Here is a 15,241-nt window from a genome sequence, read left to right as displayed (position 1 = left end):
TCTTTTAATGAATGAAATAAAGGATAAAGAAAGAAGAAGAGAAGATCTGGATGTCACCATTACCTGGTGAAGGGAAATCTGATTTGATTTCGCTTCTGTAATAGTTCCTTAGTTGTTCATGTGCTCCCAATTCATATTTTCCCCCTCAGATTTTCGAAACTCTCTAAAGTAGATTGTTTTAACTCCTTTTAAATTTTTAATATCTATCTATTCATATTCAATAAATGTTATTTCTTTTCCTTTTTGAAGAGCCTGCAGCTACTGCAAAGACCCAGACGGATCTCGCCTCAGAATCCGCCCAAACCGGGCCGACAGCAGCAGCAGAATCAGCAGCAGCAGCAGAATCAGCAGCAGCAGAATCGGCAGCAGCAGAATCAGCAGCAACAGAATCAGCAGCAGCAAAATCAGCAGAATCAGCAGAATCAGCAGCAGCAGAATCAGCAGCAGCAGCAGAATCGGCAGCAGCAGAATCGGCAGCAGCAAAATCGGCAGCAGCAAAATCGGCAGCAGCAAAATCAGCAGAATCAGCAGAATCAGCAGCAGCAGAATCAGCAGCAGCAGCAGAATCAGCAGAATCAGCAGCAGCAGCAGAATCAGCAGCAGAATCAGCAGCAGCAGCAGAATCATCAGCAGAATCATCAGCAGAATCAGCAGCAGCAGAATCAGCAGCAGCAGAATCAGCAGCAGCAGAATCAGCAGCAGCAAAATCAGCAGCAGCAGAATCAGCAGCAGCAAAATCAGCAGAATCAGCAGCAGCAGCAGAATCAGCAGCAGCAGCAGCAGAATCAGCAGCAGAATCAGCAGAATCAGCAGCAGCAAAATCAGCAGAATCAGCAGCAGCAGCAAAATCAGCAGAATCAGCAGCAGCAGCAGAATCAGCAGCAGCAAAATCAGCAGAATCATCGGCAGCAGCAGCAGAATCATCAGCAGCAGCAGCAGAATCAGCAGCAGCAAAATCAGCAGAATCAGCAGCAGCAGCAGAATCAGCAGCAGCAGAAGCAGTAGCAGAATCAGCAGCAGCAGAATCAGCAGCAGCAGAATCAGCAGCAGCAGAATCAGCAGCAGCAGAATCAGCAGCACCAACAGCAGCCGCCCCCGTCCCGGAGAAGCGAGTCCAACCAGCTCCTTCGTCAGACGGCGAGTCGTTGACTGTCGGGGAGAAGCTGGAGCAGCTCCTGGCTCCAGAATACATCAGTAAGAAATCCACCCGCTCTGCAGGTCCGGTTAGGTCCAGAAGTGTTTGGATCAGGGGTCAGCAACCCAAAATGTTGAAAGAGCCATGTTGGAACACAAACACAAACAACAAATATGTCTGGAGCTGCAAAAAATGAAAAGTCTTGTATCAGCCTTAGAATGAAGGCAACACATGCTGCATGTTTCTATATTAGTTATAACTGGGGGAAGATTTTTTTTTTCATTATGCACTTTGAGAAAAAAGTCGAAATGTCGAGAAAAAAGTTGAAATGTCGAGAAAAAAGTCGAAATGTAAAGATTAATGTTGAAGTACAATCTCGAGAAAAAAGTCGAAATGTCGAAAAAAAAAGTCGAATATGTTGAGAAAAAAGTCGAAATGTCAAGATTAATGTTGAAGTACAATTTCGAGAAAAAAGTCGAAATGTCGAGGAAAATAGTCGAATATGTTGAGAAAAAAGTCGAAATGTCAAGATTAATGTTGAAGTACAATTTCGAGAAAAAAGTCGAAATGTCGAGGAAAATAGTCGAATATGTTGAGAAAAAAGTCGAAATGTCAAGATTAATGTTGAAGTACAATTTCGAGAAAAAAGTCGAAATGTTGAGGAAAAAAGTCGAAATATCGAGAAAAAAGTCGAAATGTCGAGATTAAAAAGGAAGAAAAGAAGAAAAAAAGAAATAAAGGAAAAAAAATCGAAAAAAATAAAGAAAAAGAGAAGAAAAAAGAAAGAAGGAAAAAAAAGGTCAAACATTTTTGAAATAGCTCCAGGGAGCCACTAGGGCGGCTCTAGAGCCGCGGTTTGCCGACCCCTGGTCCAGATACTTCTGAACCCTCCGGCAGCTTGTACAGTCGTCTTCATCATGAATCTCACCGTCTTTTTCTCTCTTGTGACTCCACAGACTGTCTGACCAACAAAACCATCAACTCTTCCAGGGTAAGCTTTCTTAAATAACTTTAATGAACTGAGAACTTATTATCACCACACCTGACATGTTTGCTCTGTTTGTTCTGTGTTGCATTTTAACATCCAAACATGTGAAATGCAGAATATTTCACACGAAAACAATAACACACGCCTCCCGACCCGGGATAGATGCGTGGTGGTGCGTTTCTAAGACCTCCTTTCCCTCTTTTGTTCCTGTTTTATTGTGTTTTTGAGACACTTTCAGAGGTTTGTGTGTAGAAAAAATTAAAAACAGACAGGACAAAAATCCTCTGACGTAGCAGCATCTCGTGTGCGTGGAGACACAACGCCTTTTATTAAACAGTAACTCCCTACCATTAAGTCAAGTTTTATTTATAATAATTATTAATAATTTATAATTAAATAAAATGAAAAAATCATGGTGAGTTAAATGCTAGTGAGTAAAAATGAGTTTTAAGATGAGATTTAAAAACAGCCAAAGAAGGAGCTGGACGTATGTGCAGTTCGGTCCAGAGTCAGGAACTCAAGAACCGTTCTTCTCTTAACCTGAATTCACTCAACCTTCTTTTCTCTCTCTCCTCTCTTTTTAATCCAGCGTTTTTTATTCGGCATGAAGCTTTTATTGATAACCAACCTGCCGAAGTACAGCGAGAGCCGCTACACAGAACCCGACGTCGTCTGTCTCCTCTCCAAGTTCGGCTTCCAGGATAACGACAACAACATCTACATCCTTCCCCAGAAGCGCATGGTGAGCGTCGGCTTCACACGCCTGCTGAAGTTGTTATAATAATTGATTATAATAGTAATACACGTCTGTTTTCTGCTTTTCCTCCTTAGGCTTTTGTGCTCATGTCCAGTTTCCGCAGTGTGAAGCGCGTGGTAATGGCATCGAAGAGGAATCCCATCTTCCTCAAGGGCTCCCGTCTCTGGCTGCGCATCCCGACCATCAAGTGCATGACCTCACCGGTGAGCACGTTTACACGACCGGTTGCATGAGACGACCGGGACGGTGAAGGATGTTAAAGGAGTTCCTGCTGTGGCAGAATCGGCTGAGATCAGTGACGTTGGATCCGTTGAGAAAATTCCTGTAATAAGCAGAGAACAATGACCAGCCAATGAAAGTTGGGTTTGAAAGTAATCAATCATATTTTGAAACTGAAATAGAAAAAAGGTCAAATCTATAAGGCAAATTTACAAAAATGGAATAACCACACACAAATAAGAGCAATAAAAAGAAGCCCTAATAACAGTAATTAATCATGTTCAGCCAACATAATTAATTTTGTTTTCTTGTTTCAGTTCATGGTTTATAAGTGTCTGATGAAATTCATCAAATTTGTAAGTAGCACACACACACACACACACACACACACACACACACACACACACACACACACTCCTCACTCATCATGTTGTTCTTTTCATGCTGAAAATGGACATAAATATAATTTTCATGTGTCCATGTTTTACATTTGTTTTTGTATCCTGCGTTAGGTGGCTTTGATTCCTAAAGTAGATATCGAAAGTTGGGTTGGATATATTGGAAAAACCAACCAAGATTTTCAAAACAAAAGCATGAATAAGTACCAGCCACTTCCTGTAGACCTGCTTCTGAAGGCGCAAACACATGCAACAAAAAATAAAGGAATCAAGTAGGGCTGGGCGATATGGCCTTTTATTAATATCTCGATATTTTTAGGCCATGTCACGATACACGATATATATCTCAATATTTTGCCTTAGCCTTGAATTAACACTTTGATGCTACAATCACACCAGTATGATGATTCTATATGTCTACATTAAAACATTCTTGTTCATTCTGCATTAATATATGCTCATTTTAAACTTTCATGCAAAAACGGGGAATTAGTCAAATTTACCAAAACTGTATTTATTAAACAGTTACTAAGCAGTGAGTGGCACAAACACAAAAAGTGTCATTTCAAAACAGAAAGTGCACGTTGCATCTCTCTGACTCCCCGTGTGAAGAACATCTGCTAAGAACATGTTCTGGTCCTGGTTTTACCAGGATGAGCTGCTCTGAGCAGGAGGGGCTTTAGAGCACCTTTATCAACCCTAACCTAATTGTAGGTGTAGGGACTGCAATGTTTCATCCTCTCCTCCTTTACTTTGCATCACTTTCACTTACTTTTAGAAATATGACGTCATATAGTCTTGTTTGACTTTGTTTCGATGATAGTGATTGATTTAATGTGGCCACATTTAAGCAACACTAGGTGACGTTTCTCAGTTTTGGAAGAGAAAAGCCTGAATTATGGTTCCGCGTTAAATCGACGCAGAACCTACGCCGTAGGGTACGGCCGAGTTTGGGAAAGAGTTTGGGAAAGTTAAAGCGGAGTGGAAGTGACCGGCGGTCCCGGACAGCAGCGCTGACACCAGCAGGGCCTATGATGCTGCACACACGACAGCACGTGACTGACGTATCTAACAGGGTGCGCTTGTTTTATGTCTCAGAGAAGGAGAGATGAGACGAAAGTCTGTCATTTAATGCTTGCGGCTAAAAGCAAACGTATACTCGAATATTCACGATAGCCATGTTGTACATCGCACAGAGTAGAAGCCGAGATACATCAACTATACTCGATATATCGCCCAGCCCTAGAATCAAGTGTAGCGTCAAGTCAGTTAGACGTCTGGTACCCCTTTTCCACCAAAGCGGTTCCAGGGCTGGTTCTGGTTCACAAGTCGTTCAACTTGTGAACCAGCTGAGAACCGGTTTGCTTTTCCACAGCTCAGGGTGTTCAGGGGAATCATGTCATTGTGTCATAGCGCAAACGTCAGTTACGTTGCTGCGTTTGTGTGAAAGTTGAAACAACAAACAGGTATCTGCTCTAACAGGACTTGGTCCTCGTAGCTCCTCCATGGACACATCTCCAATGCCACTTTTCCACTAGTCTCGCCTCAGCCCGGCGCGGCTCGACGCGGCTCCATCCGTGTGTTTTTCCCCCCCAGATGAGAAGTGGGCAGGTTGGGGTGAAGCTGCTGTGACGTACTCGATTGCGCAACACCTTTGTTTGTGTCGGCGCAGATGAGAAATCAGCTGGAGCCGCGAGCGGCTGAGAGTAAAACAGCCCGTCTACATCCCTTTTTTAATTCTCTCGTCAGTCACCAGGTTTATGAACATCTGCACCTCAGAGTTGGATCACCAAACAGACGTTTGTGCTGTATAATAAAATCGCCGCGAGCCGCGGGTCGCTCTCGCTCTGACTCCCGCTTCCTGATTCAAGCGTTTGACGGCCCCGCCCCCCGACCAATCGGTGGCGCAGAGGGTGGTGACCTTAGAAATAGTCCCTGCTCAGCCCGCTATAGAACCTCGCTAGAATGGTTACAGAAAAATGTATCGGCTTGGATCGGCTCTACCCGTCTCAGCCCTAATGCAAAAGGGCAAAACCGGGCCGTGGCGGGTAGAACCGAGGTGAAGCGAGACTAGTGCAAAAGGGCCGTAAAAGACAGGTTGTCTCCTCCTCAGACCCATGATGCTTTGCTGCATCCAGATTCATTCTGATCTGAAAATGTCTCCGTCTCGTTAAACCACCCCCCCGCTTACGTAAGCGGTTCTTTCCTCTAGCCCAGCAAAGAGTTGGTGCTACCTTGTAATCGGTTCTTCTGGCCCCGGAGCGAATTCTTTGTAAACAAAAAACGCAGTTCCAAAGTCAGCACTGGCCCAGAACCAGCCCTGGAACCGGTTTGGTTGAAAAGGTGTATTTGATGCTTTTTCGTCCATGCTTTTGCTTCAAGCGAGGGTTGGGGTCAGTACTGGTAGCATGAGGCAGAGCCTGGTCCCTACGTTAAATAGTAAGAGCGGTTGAAAGTGTGTCTGGATTTTTCTCGAAACAGGAAGTGAACAACAACGAGCAAGTCGTTTACATCCAGAACATCTCACAGAGCGAGTCCGAGCGTCTCCGGCGAGCTCTGAGAGGAATCCAGTGTGTGAGGAACTTCCTGCCTCTGCTCAACAAGGTACCGCCACGCCGCCACGCGCATGTCCTTGGGTATGGATGCCCTGATACTATTTTTTTCACACCGAGTACGAGTATTTTAATTTGTGTACTTGTTGATACAGAGTACCGATACGATACTTCTACCACAAAAATAACTATGAAAAATGCAATGAATTGGAAGGCAGGTTTTATTTGCAACAGATTAATTCAATAAAAATAAATAAAATGAGTAGAATAACTATTTTAAACCAAAAATAATCTTTCTGTGTAAATAAAAAGTCTCCACACTGGCACTGTCTTCACATTTAAGAAAATATCAAACATATAACATATCAATGAAACGTCAAATCGCGGCTCGAGTGCGTCAAGAAGACGGTGACATCCTTTGTCTTCTCCAACTGACAGTGGCTGCTCATCCAGCGCTAGATAACTGTTAAGACTTTAGAGCGTCCGTTACTTTAACGGCCCGTGGCTCGTCTCTTGCCATTGTCTGTCGCTTTTGCAGAACCTGAGCTAATGTTGGCTGTTGTGGTCTTGCAGTAGCATTAGCAAACTCCGTATACTCAGCTTTATGATGCGTCTTGAGAAGTTTTATCAAATTGCTGGTATTAAATGACGTATTCTCCTTTCCTCCTCTTGACACCTTACCAGCACGTAGCTTCCAGTCTGCCTTGCTTCTGTCGTCGTCTCTTATTTTGAAATATGTCCACACTGCTGACGTCCCGCTTGCATTAATTGTCGCTATCTTGCCCAAAACGGCGCTGCCAGTCTCACTCATGGGTATCACTCTCTTCTCATCACCACGCTGACTGCAGCTCAACATCTCCCCCTAGAGTCGCTAATCAGTAACTAAAACAACAATGAAGTGGTATCGGTGCGTGGTATCAGAGTTTTTTTGCGAGTACGAGTATATGAGAGCAGTATCGGTATCGGGGCATCCCTATCCTCGGGGTAGAGGACTTCCCGCCGGTCTCACCTGCGTCCCCGTCTTCCAGGTGTTCGTTGAGTTCGAGACCCCTCGCGACACCGACCGGCTCGGCGTCTGGTACAGTCTCCTGCAACGCACCCCGGACATCAACGTCTACAGGATGGGGGTTCCGGAGGGCGACCACACGGCTCTACGTACGTCCCCGGGTCCTGGACGCTGTCAGCAGCAAAGAAACGCATCAAAATGAATAACCAGCCTTGTTTTTCTGTCTCCGCAGCGCCACGGCTGGCCGCCGCGGCTATGCCGGACAGCGGCGACATCATCGCCGGGGCCGTCGTCCCGACAACCAACTTTGGCGTTCCGCCGGACAGCATTCCGCCGTTCTGGGTCACCATGACGGCCGTTCCTCACGTGTTCCCGACCGCCAGTCCCTGGTTCATCATCCCGAGTAAGACGAGATTTTAAGTTTTACCTGCCAGATTCTACCGTGTGACCGCGACTGACGCCGCCCGTTTGTCGACCCGCAGATTTCGTGACGGTCAAGGAACGGAAGAATGTTTGGGTGAGTCTGTGTTTCTGACCCAGTCCGTGTAGCAGTACCATTTGTGACCACATGAGGGGGGCACAAATCATGTTGCAGTACAAATTCTGACCACAAGAGGGGGCACAAATCGTGTTGTAGTACCACTTCTGACCACACGAGGGGGCACAGATCGTTTTGCACCACCTGAAGGGGCATAAATCATGCTGCAATACCACTTGTGGCCACAAGAAGGGGGCACAAATCGTGTTGCAGTACCACTTCTGACCACAAGAGGGGGCACAAATCGTGTTGCAGTACCACCTCTGACCACATGAGGGGGCACAAATCGTGTTGCAGTACCACTTCTGACCACATGAGGGGGCTCAAATCGAAAGACTCCACTTTTCCTTCACTTTTCTGCTGTTGGACTGTCGGTCTTTGCAGGCAAGCTACAAAGCCGCCAGGACCTCCACTGTCATGTTGACGGGTTTGCCGAAGGGAAACTACTCCCACGAGGACGTCGCCAGGCTGGTGTGGCGCTACATCCCCCAGAAGACTCTGTACTCGCTGTACTACAGCATTATCGTGCTGCCCCTGCAGAGGAGGGTAAGGAGCCGCCGCCGTCCGACACCAGCGCAGGTAGCAGGCCGCCGCTTCATGACTCCTCTCTTCACCCTCAGGCGTTTGTTGACTTCCACGACTGGAAAGCCTGCCAGAGCTTCGTGGCGGATCAGTGCGCCGCCCCCGTTTCCGTCCAGGGCTGCGTGCTCAGTGTCCACTGTGTCTTGGACGCAGTGCTCACCGGATCCAGTGAGGTACGCAGGGCTCCAGCGAGCCGCTCCATTACCTTTACCGTAGATTCACACCAAAAGCGTCACGGTAGCCGTCCGGCTGCAACTCATTGTCTATGAGAACTCGCTGCGAGAGGCGTTGAAGGCGTCGGGAAGTGTCAATTTGAAGTTGAGAGAATCCCAACTTTATGCAAATGAGCAGCGATTCCCAAAGCAAGAAGCCTCAATGCAGATTGTACTTTTGTGTACAAACAAACTACCTTTTTCTACCTAAACTAAATGTTTCTACCTGACCTCTGAATGTGAAACACGTAACTGATGGTTGAAGAGCTGGATGGTCCTAATTTTATTTTGCTACATCGATCCAACGCATAATCATTAAAAACAGTGTTTTATTAATCACAAAACACAGTTTAAACATTATGACCAAATCCGGTACGACCCGGTTTGTCAGAGACTGCAACTTCACCGGGACCAACGACTCGCTGATACATGCCGTTCATCCACAGACCAACCTGGTTAAGGAGCTTCAAACTCACTCTTATCTACGCGGAAATAACGCCGAAATATAAATAAGGCTTCCCAAAGTGTGATCCATTGTGAAAGAGGAAACCGAAGATGTACACGCTATAGTGCTGTCAGGCGATTAAAAAAATGTATCTAATTAATTACAGGATTTATAATTAATTAATCGCATTTTAATCTCATATCTGCTAAAGGTCCCCAAATAAAGAATTATAATTCTAGGACATTGCAAAATTGCAGTGCATGACTAATCAATTGAATACACTAAGAAGAGAAGATTTGAAATCCACATTTTTATTGGTGAAGTGTGTTTTATTAATGAAATTCAAAAGAAAAAGCTCAAGCACATCAGCAAACCAATTAGGCCAGGTGCATTATTCAAAAATGCAATACAAATACAATACAATACAATAAATAAAATTTATAAATAAAATAAGGCTGAGTCTCAAATAGGCACTTTAACAGACTCTCAATTCAAAATGAAAACTAAAGCTGACTCAATACAGTAATTCAAGTACTAGTACCTGTAACGTTTACAGTGGAACTTGTCCGGACATGTCGTTCTTGTTGATAGTCCCGTTTTCTTTCTTTTTATACATAAACTTGCTGTTCAAAGGCCCCAGCAAAGATTTACTGGCCTCGCTCCTGATCTATCCTGAGCGACCACAGGCGATCTTTGACGCGTTCGGTGTGAATCCACAGTTAGAAGTGGAACTAACGGTCCGTGTCTGTGTTCTGCAGGAGACCATGTACAGGGCTCTGATGAGGTGGAGCAACGCTGTGAGTCCCTCACCTGTCAATCCCGTCCAGCATCACCACCCTGTGCTCCACATCTGCCTGCTCTTGTGTTTTTTCCAGCGTGTCCCGGAGCTGGAGTCTCTGGAGGAGCGGCTGCTGTGCGTGGAAGTCACCGAGACGTCGGTGTCCTTCATCATCGTGGTGGTGACGGCCGTGGCGTCCATCGCTGCTTTCCTCAGCTTCCTGCCGCTCGCCAACAGGGTACGACATTAAAATAGATCAAAGTTCATTAGAGGTTTAACTGATAAAGCCTCCTAATACCCTTTAAAAACCTATCTGACACCATATTTGGAAGCCCTTTAAAGTGAAAACAGGAGCCCAAAACATTTACAGGACTGTCTCAGAAAATTAGAATATTGTGATAAAGTTCTTTTATTTTCTGTAATGCAATTAAAAAAACAATAATGTCATACATTCTGATTTCATTACAAATCAACTGAAATATTGCAAGCCTTTTATTATTTTAATATTGCTGATTATGGCTTACAGTTTAAGATTAAGATTCCCAGAATATTCTTATTTTTTGAGATGGGATATTTGAGTTTTCTTAAGCTGTAAGCCATGATCAGCAATATTAAAATAATAAAAGGCTTGCAATATTTCAGTTGATTTGTAATGAACTTAGAATGTATGACATTTTTGTTTTTGTAATTGCATTACAGAAAATCCCAATAGTCTAATTTTCTGAGACAGTCCTGTAGGTCCCGGTGTTTTATCCTTTTCCTCTTCCTTCTCTCCTTTTACATCATTACATGCTTCATTAATTCGTTCCCCTTCTGGGATAAATAAAGTATCTTGTCCTTCAGTTGGAATTGAGATCCTGGTTTATGCTGACAAATATCTGCTGTACTTAAATCATGAGGTTACTAAAAAATAAACACTGCCGCATTATTATTAATGATATAAAATAGCTCAACTGGACTGAGAGAGTCTTGATGTCGGGAGCCTTTTTGTGTAAAACTGTCCAAAAAGAAGAAGAAAGAGGGAAAGTTCAACTTTTTCAGAGCGAGAAACGAGGGAAAAGCAACAATATTCATGACATCACTGCAAATCTCTGCGTAAAACCACCGTCACTGCAGTTTTTCATGTCTGTTTATAGAGTTTAATGCTTAGAAAAATGCACCTTGAGACATTTCTAACAAACGTTTCGACTGGAAAGACTCAGGTTATTTTGAATAAGTAGGTTTTATATTTCTAAATGCTATTTGTTTTACTGCCAGCCGCATTTAATAATGTTAAACTCTTAAAATTATCAGAGAAACACACCTCTCCTTGTCAGGGAAAGCAAATGTCGGGTCCAGCTGACAAATCAACGAAACGTGGATTGTTGTGGGTTTTTTTCATTTTCATTTTCTGCAGATATGACGTAACACAACGCTGCTGTTTTTCTTACTATAACCACGTCATTAGATCCAGATATAATCATCTGGAAGCCCCCCCGTGTCAGCGATGTTCCCTCTGATGGTCAATGTTCCCACTTTTGAGCTCCTCCCACATGTTACTCATCGTCACAACGTGATTAAGATTCTTTATGAATCCATGCTCATATTCTGTCTATAAGGACTTTCAGTTCAGCTCATAAACATTATGAGAACCGTTTAATATTTAGGATTCAGTTGTTCTGCTGCTCCTGCATCAGATGTACCTTTGACCCTTGTCCATGCAAAAGATCATTTAAAGGAGCTGTATGTAAAAGCAATAATAAAACGAATCATAAAATGACCCCGATATGTCAACAGACATTTAAAAATCATGTTCATTTCAAATACTTATGTCACTGACAACAGCACTCAAGCCAGGATATTCCAGTTTAAAAAGAGGAGTTGCAGCCCTCAACTGATGTTTATGTTGTCATTTTTTGTTTTGGCCTGAAGCTCCACCCTCCACCTATCTCCCAATCACCAAGTCAGTATTGTTTCTGAAGCTCCACCCTCCACCTATCTCCCAATCACCAAGTCAGTATTGTTTCTGAAGCTCCACCCTCCACCTATCTCCCAATCACCAAGTCAGTATTGTTTCTGAAGCTCCACCCTCCACCTATCTCCCAATCACCAAGTCAGTATTGTTTCTGAAGCTCCACCCTCCACCTATCTCCCAATCACCAAGTCAGTATTGTTTCGGCATCCGGGTTGCCAGCTCGGCTCTAATTATCGCAGCCATGGCAGCCTACGTTCCTGCTGCATTCTGCAGCCTACTTGGCAACCTCTGGTCGGGGGGAGGAGGGGGAGGGTACACGCCGCTCAACAATATTTGGAAAGTTACTGCAGTACCAGTTTTGGACATTTCTTACAGACGGCTCCTTTAAAGAATTAAAATATCTGCCAAGCCTTTATTTTAGAGAACTATTATTTTATTTCAATCACACTTGGATATTGCACTTTGTTATTAAAATATGAAACTAAACTCATTATTTATGTATTTGTTTTAAACAACTGTGGTATCTCTTAAGCTTGGAGGGGGGGGTTTAAACAAGCGGTACTCAGTTGAATGCAGTCTTCAGATTTGCCACTAGAGGTCTCTGAAGCTGCACAAAGTTGGATTAAACTGATATAAAATGTGTGACTCTTAACACTTAACACTCTTAACAAGTTAAACTGTTGCTACAACTTTGTGTAGTCTGATTTTACTGCACTGGTTTTACTTTTCTTTTCTACGCTCTGTTTTATTCCTTTCCCGTCCTCATGTACATCTGTGATTTTATTACGTAGTTTATTTGCATTCTTATGGTCTTTTTCTCATGTTTCTTTCATGTCTTTGTGAAGTGCTTGGACTTTGTGCATGACATGTTTTTGAAGGGATAAAACGGCCTCCACCACGTTAATTCAGAACCAACAAGACAAATTCACCTGAATTCTTTTGAAAGAGTACGGTTTAGTTGCCAACGTCATCATTTCTTCCTCCTCCGGTCTTCCCTCAGATTTGCATTGAGATGGCTGATTCCAGCGGCGTAGCCGAGGTGGTGAACAACCTCTCACAGCTGATGACACCCAGCGACCAGTACGCATCTTATTGGTTTTTAAATGACCAAAACAATATTTTTATGCCTTATATTTATTATACATCTAATCATCATTGTTTTGTTGCTCAGGACAAAGGTTCGACACGTTGAGTCGTGAGTATTTCGCTTCTAACATCATTAAAAAAAGAGAGTCAGAAGCATAAATTAGAGATATTTACAGGTTTCACCGACGTTTCCTCCATTAATTTCAGTCTGAAGAGCCGTAAACAGCGTCTGCAGGACCTGAATAAGGTCGTGACGAACCTGGACCGGGACGGCGGTGCCTTCACACCCGAAGCCTCAGCCGTGACGGCTCCAGCGAAGCCTCGTCCTCCGGCTCCAGCGGAGCCTCCTCCGGCACCAGAACCCGCTCTCCAGACCACCAGCCCCGGTTCTGCCGACACACCTGCCTCACACGGGTCCACCAGTTCTGAACCCGCCGCCGGCCCGAGGCCAACCCCTGGAAGTGCCACGGAAACCAACGCCGACACCACCCCGGATCCCAAAGACACGAGAACAGAGGAACATCTGGAGGAACCTGAAGCAGAGAAGAGAAATGCGGCTTCTTCGGTCTCTGCAGCTTCAGAAAACCTCACAAACGCTGCTGGAGACTCTCAGAAACTGGAAGCAGAAGTTCAGGAATCTGTAGTGGTGCCTGATGACACTTCTGAGGCCGTGGAGACGAAGAGAGACCTGTCAGATCCAGATGTGGAGCAACAAGCAGGATGCTCCCAAGCTGATGCTGAAGAGAAGGAGGTCAAGGAAGCTCTGGAGCTTGAGGAAACGGAAATGACGGAGCCGATGGAAGCTGACAGCTCTGCACTTTCTCCACCTCAGAGACCACCGACTGCTGTCACAGCTCCTCACACCTCGGGGAACACTTCATCACAGATCCAGAAAATCATGAAACCAGAATCTCCTGCACAGGAATCAGAGACCAAGACGAAGGCTCCACATCTGCAACATCAGCCTGGAGGGAGCTCTGCTGCAGCACAGAAATTCAAGGTGGAGACAGAAACGAAGCAAAAAGGTATGTTTTAGGACCCTAATTACCGTATTTTCCGCACTATAAGGAGCACCTAAAAGCCTTTAATTTTCTCAAAAACCGGCAGTGCGCCTTATAATGCAGTGCGCCTTAAATATGATCATTACGGTAATTTCTGTTACTGTAGTCAGGGGGATTGTGGGTAATGTAGTTGGTGTCGCCAAAATAATGTCGCTAAAAACGTCAGGAATCGTCACAGACGTTCAAGACAACAGCAGCGACACTGACTTGCATAATGGCGAATTTGACGAGACGGAGCAAAGCTGGTTTTTATTTTGTTAATAAAGTTTGACATACGGTACTTTTCTTCTTGGTTTTTTGCTTTTGCTGTAGGATTTTGTAGCATTTCCTGTAGCGCAGCTCCATCAGGTAGATACGTAACTCAACCCCAGCCACTATAGTACGGTATTTTACCATATACTTAGTGCGCCTTATATATGGAAAAAGTTTAAAAAATACGTCATTCATTGAAGGTGCGCTTTATAGTGCGGAAAATACGGTAGCTCTTTTAGTACTTTGAATTTAAAAAAGTGAATGTGTCAGCTCCCGGAAATTGTAGGAAAAAGTGATATTATATACTGTGTTAGAGCCAATTTGTATTGTGATGTGCTTCCCATTAATAACAGGGGTATGTGAATTGTAGTGCCATTTGTGCACTGTAGGTGGTGTATGGAGCCAGGGAATAGGTTTTATAAGGTGAGGCTGATCACACAGGTTGCCGGTTGCACACAGGTTTTTGACCATTTCACTTTGGCTTCGCATGATTGCAGTTTTTGTTGGTCTTGTTTTTTAATCCATGCAAGTTATACAATATAAGTGCATGTAGTTTGTTGGTGACAAAGGAGCTTGTGTGTACTAATAAATATCCCTTTTTTGAGCATAACAAAGGATGTTTATGGACACTCATTCAAGCAACTGACATGCTGCACAAGGAGACGCGTCATCTGTTTGGTTAATCAGCGCCTCAGTGACTTGTAGGTTTTGTTTGGGTCAAATCAATTCAAGTCACTACTAGGGATGGGCGGTATGGATTAAAAAATGTATCACAATAATTTCTGGCATTTATTCCGATAACGATAAAAATGACGATAAAGAAAATACCAATTCAACTCCACCTTTGTAACTATAAATCTATCACCACATTCAGTCTTTGGAGCCCCCACTGCTCTAAAAGAATACTAAATGCTACTAAACTACACCAATTAAATTGAATTAATAAAAACCAATTAAATTAGTACAACTGTAGTGCAAAACTGTAATGACTCAAATGAAACAAGTTTGAAATGTAAGAACAGATTCAACATTTATTCAAACTGTATGGCTTAAACAGTGGGATAACAGTGCAAACAGCAAAAGTACCATTGTCCTTCAAGTTTTCCTAGCTTATAAAATTACATAGTAGAAAAAAAATACAACCTGATAAATAAGGAAACAGGACAAATATATATAAAGTTCGCTGAAAATAAAATCCAATCAGTGATGACCTCTTCTAATATAAATAAAATGTGCAAATTAACCTGTGGTTGGAACATGCCACAAATTAGATACCAT

General features: G+C 43.7%; 1 protein-coding gene across 1 annotated transcript in view; it reads left to right on the top strand.

The window, feature by feature from the left end:
* The first annotated feature begins 1,078 nt into the window (after nucleotides 1–1,078).
* The window catches only part of LOC133420866 (uncharacterized), a 36,685-nt gene continuing 22,522 nt past the window's right edge, over nucleotides 1,079–15,241 (top strand). The window contains exons 1-16 of the mRNA XM_061710739.1: nucleotides 1,079–1,194; nucleotides 2,092–2,126; nucleotides 2,713–2,865; nucleotides 2,955–3,083; nucleotides 3,417–3,455; nucleotides 5,979–6,101; nucleotides 7,078–7,204; nucleotides 7,288–7,458; nucleotides 7,538–7,572; nucleotides 7,978–8,139; nucleotides 8,214–8,348; nucleotides 9,591–9,629; nucleotides 9,708–9,848; nucleotides 12,565–12,644; nucleotides 12,736–12,759; nucleotides 12,858–13,675. Of these exons, the coding sequence (XP_061566723.1) occupies nucleotides 2,728–2,865; nucleotides 2,955–3,083; nucleotides 3,417–3,455; nucleotides 5,979–6,101; nucleotides 7,078–7,204; nucleotides 7,288–7,458; nucleotides 7,538–7,572; nucleotides 7,978–8,139; nucleotides 8,214–8,348; nucleotides 9,591–9,629; nucleotides 9,708–9,848; nucleotides 12,565–12,644; nucleotides 12,736–12,759; nucleotides 12,858–13,675 (2,161 nt within the window). The 5' untranslated portion in view covers nucleotides 1,079–1,194; nucleotides 2,092–2,126; nucleotides 2,713–2,727. The remainder of the gene's footprint in view (nucleotides 1,195–2,091; nucleotides 2,127–2,712; nucleotides 2,866–2,954; nucleotides 3,084–3,416; nucleotides 3,456–5,978; nucleotides 6,102–7,077; nucleotides 7,205–7,287; nucleotides 7,459–7,537; nucleotides 7,573–7,977; nucleotides 8,140–8,213; nucleotides 8,349–9,590; nucleotides 9,630–9,707; nucleotides 9,849–12,564; nucleotides 12,645–12,735; nucleotides 12,760–12,857; nucleotides 13,676–15,241) is intronic.

The sequence above is a fragment of the Cololabis saira genome, chromosome 20 (assembly GCF_033807715.1).
Source record: "Cololabis saira isolate AMF1-May2022 chromosome 20, fColSai1.1, whole genome shotgun sequence".
Classification (NCBI taxonomy): domain Eukaryota; kingdom Metazoa; phylum Chordata; class Actinopteri; order Beloniformes; family Belonidae; genus Cololabis; species Cololabis saira.
This window is presented reverse-complemented; position numbering and strand designations above follow the sequence as displayed.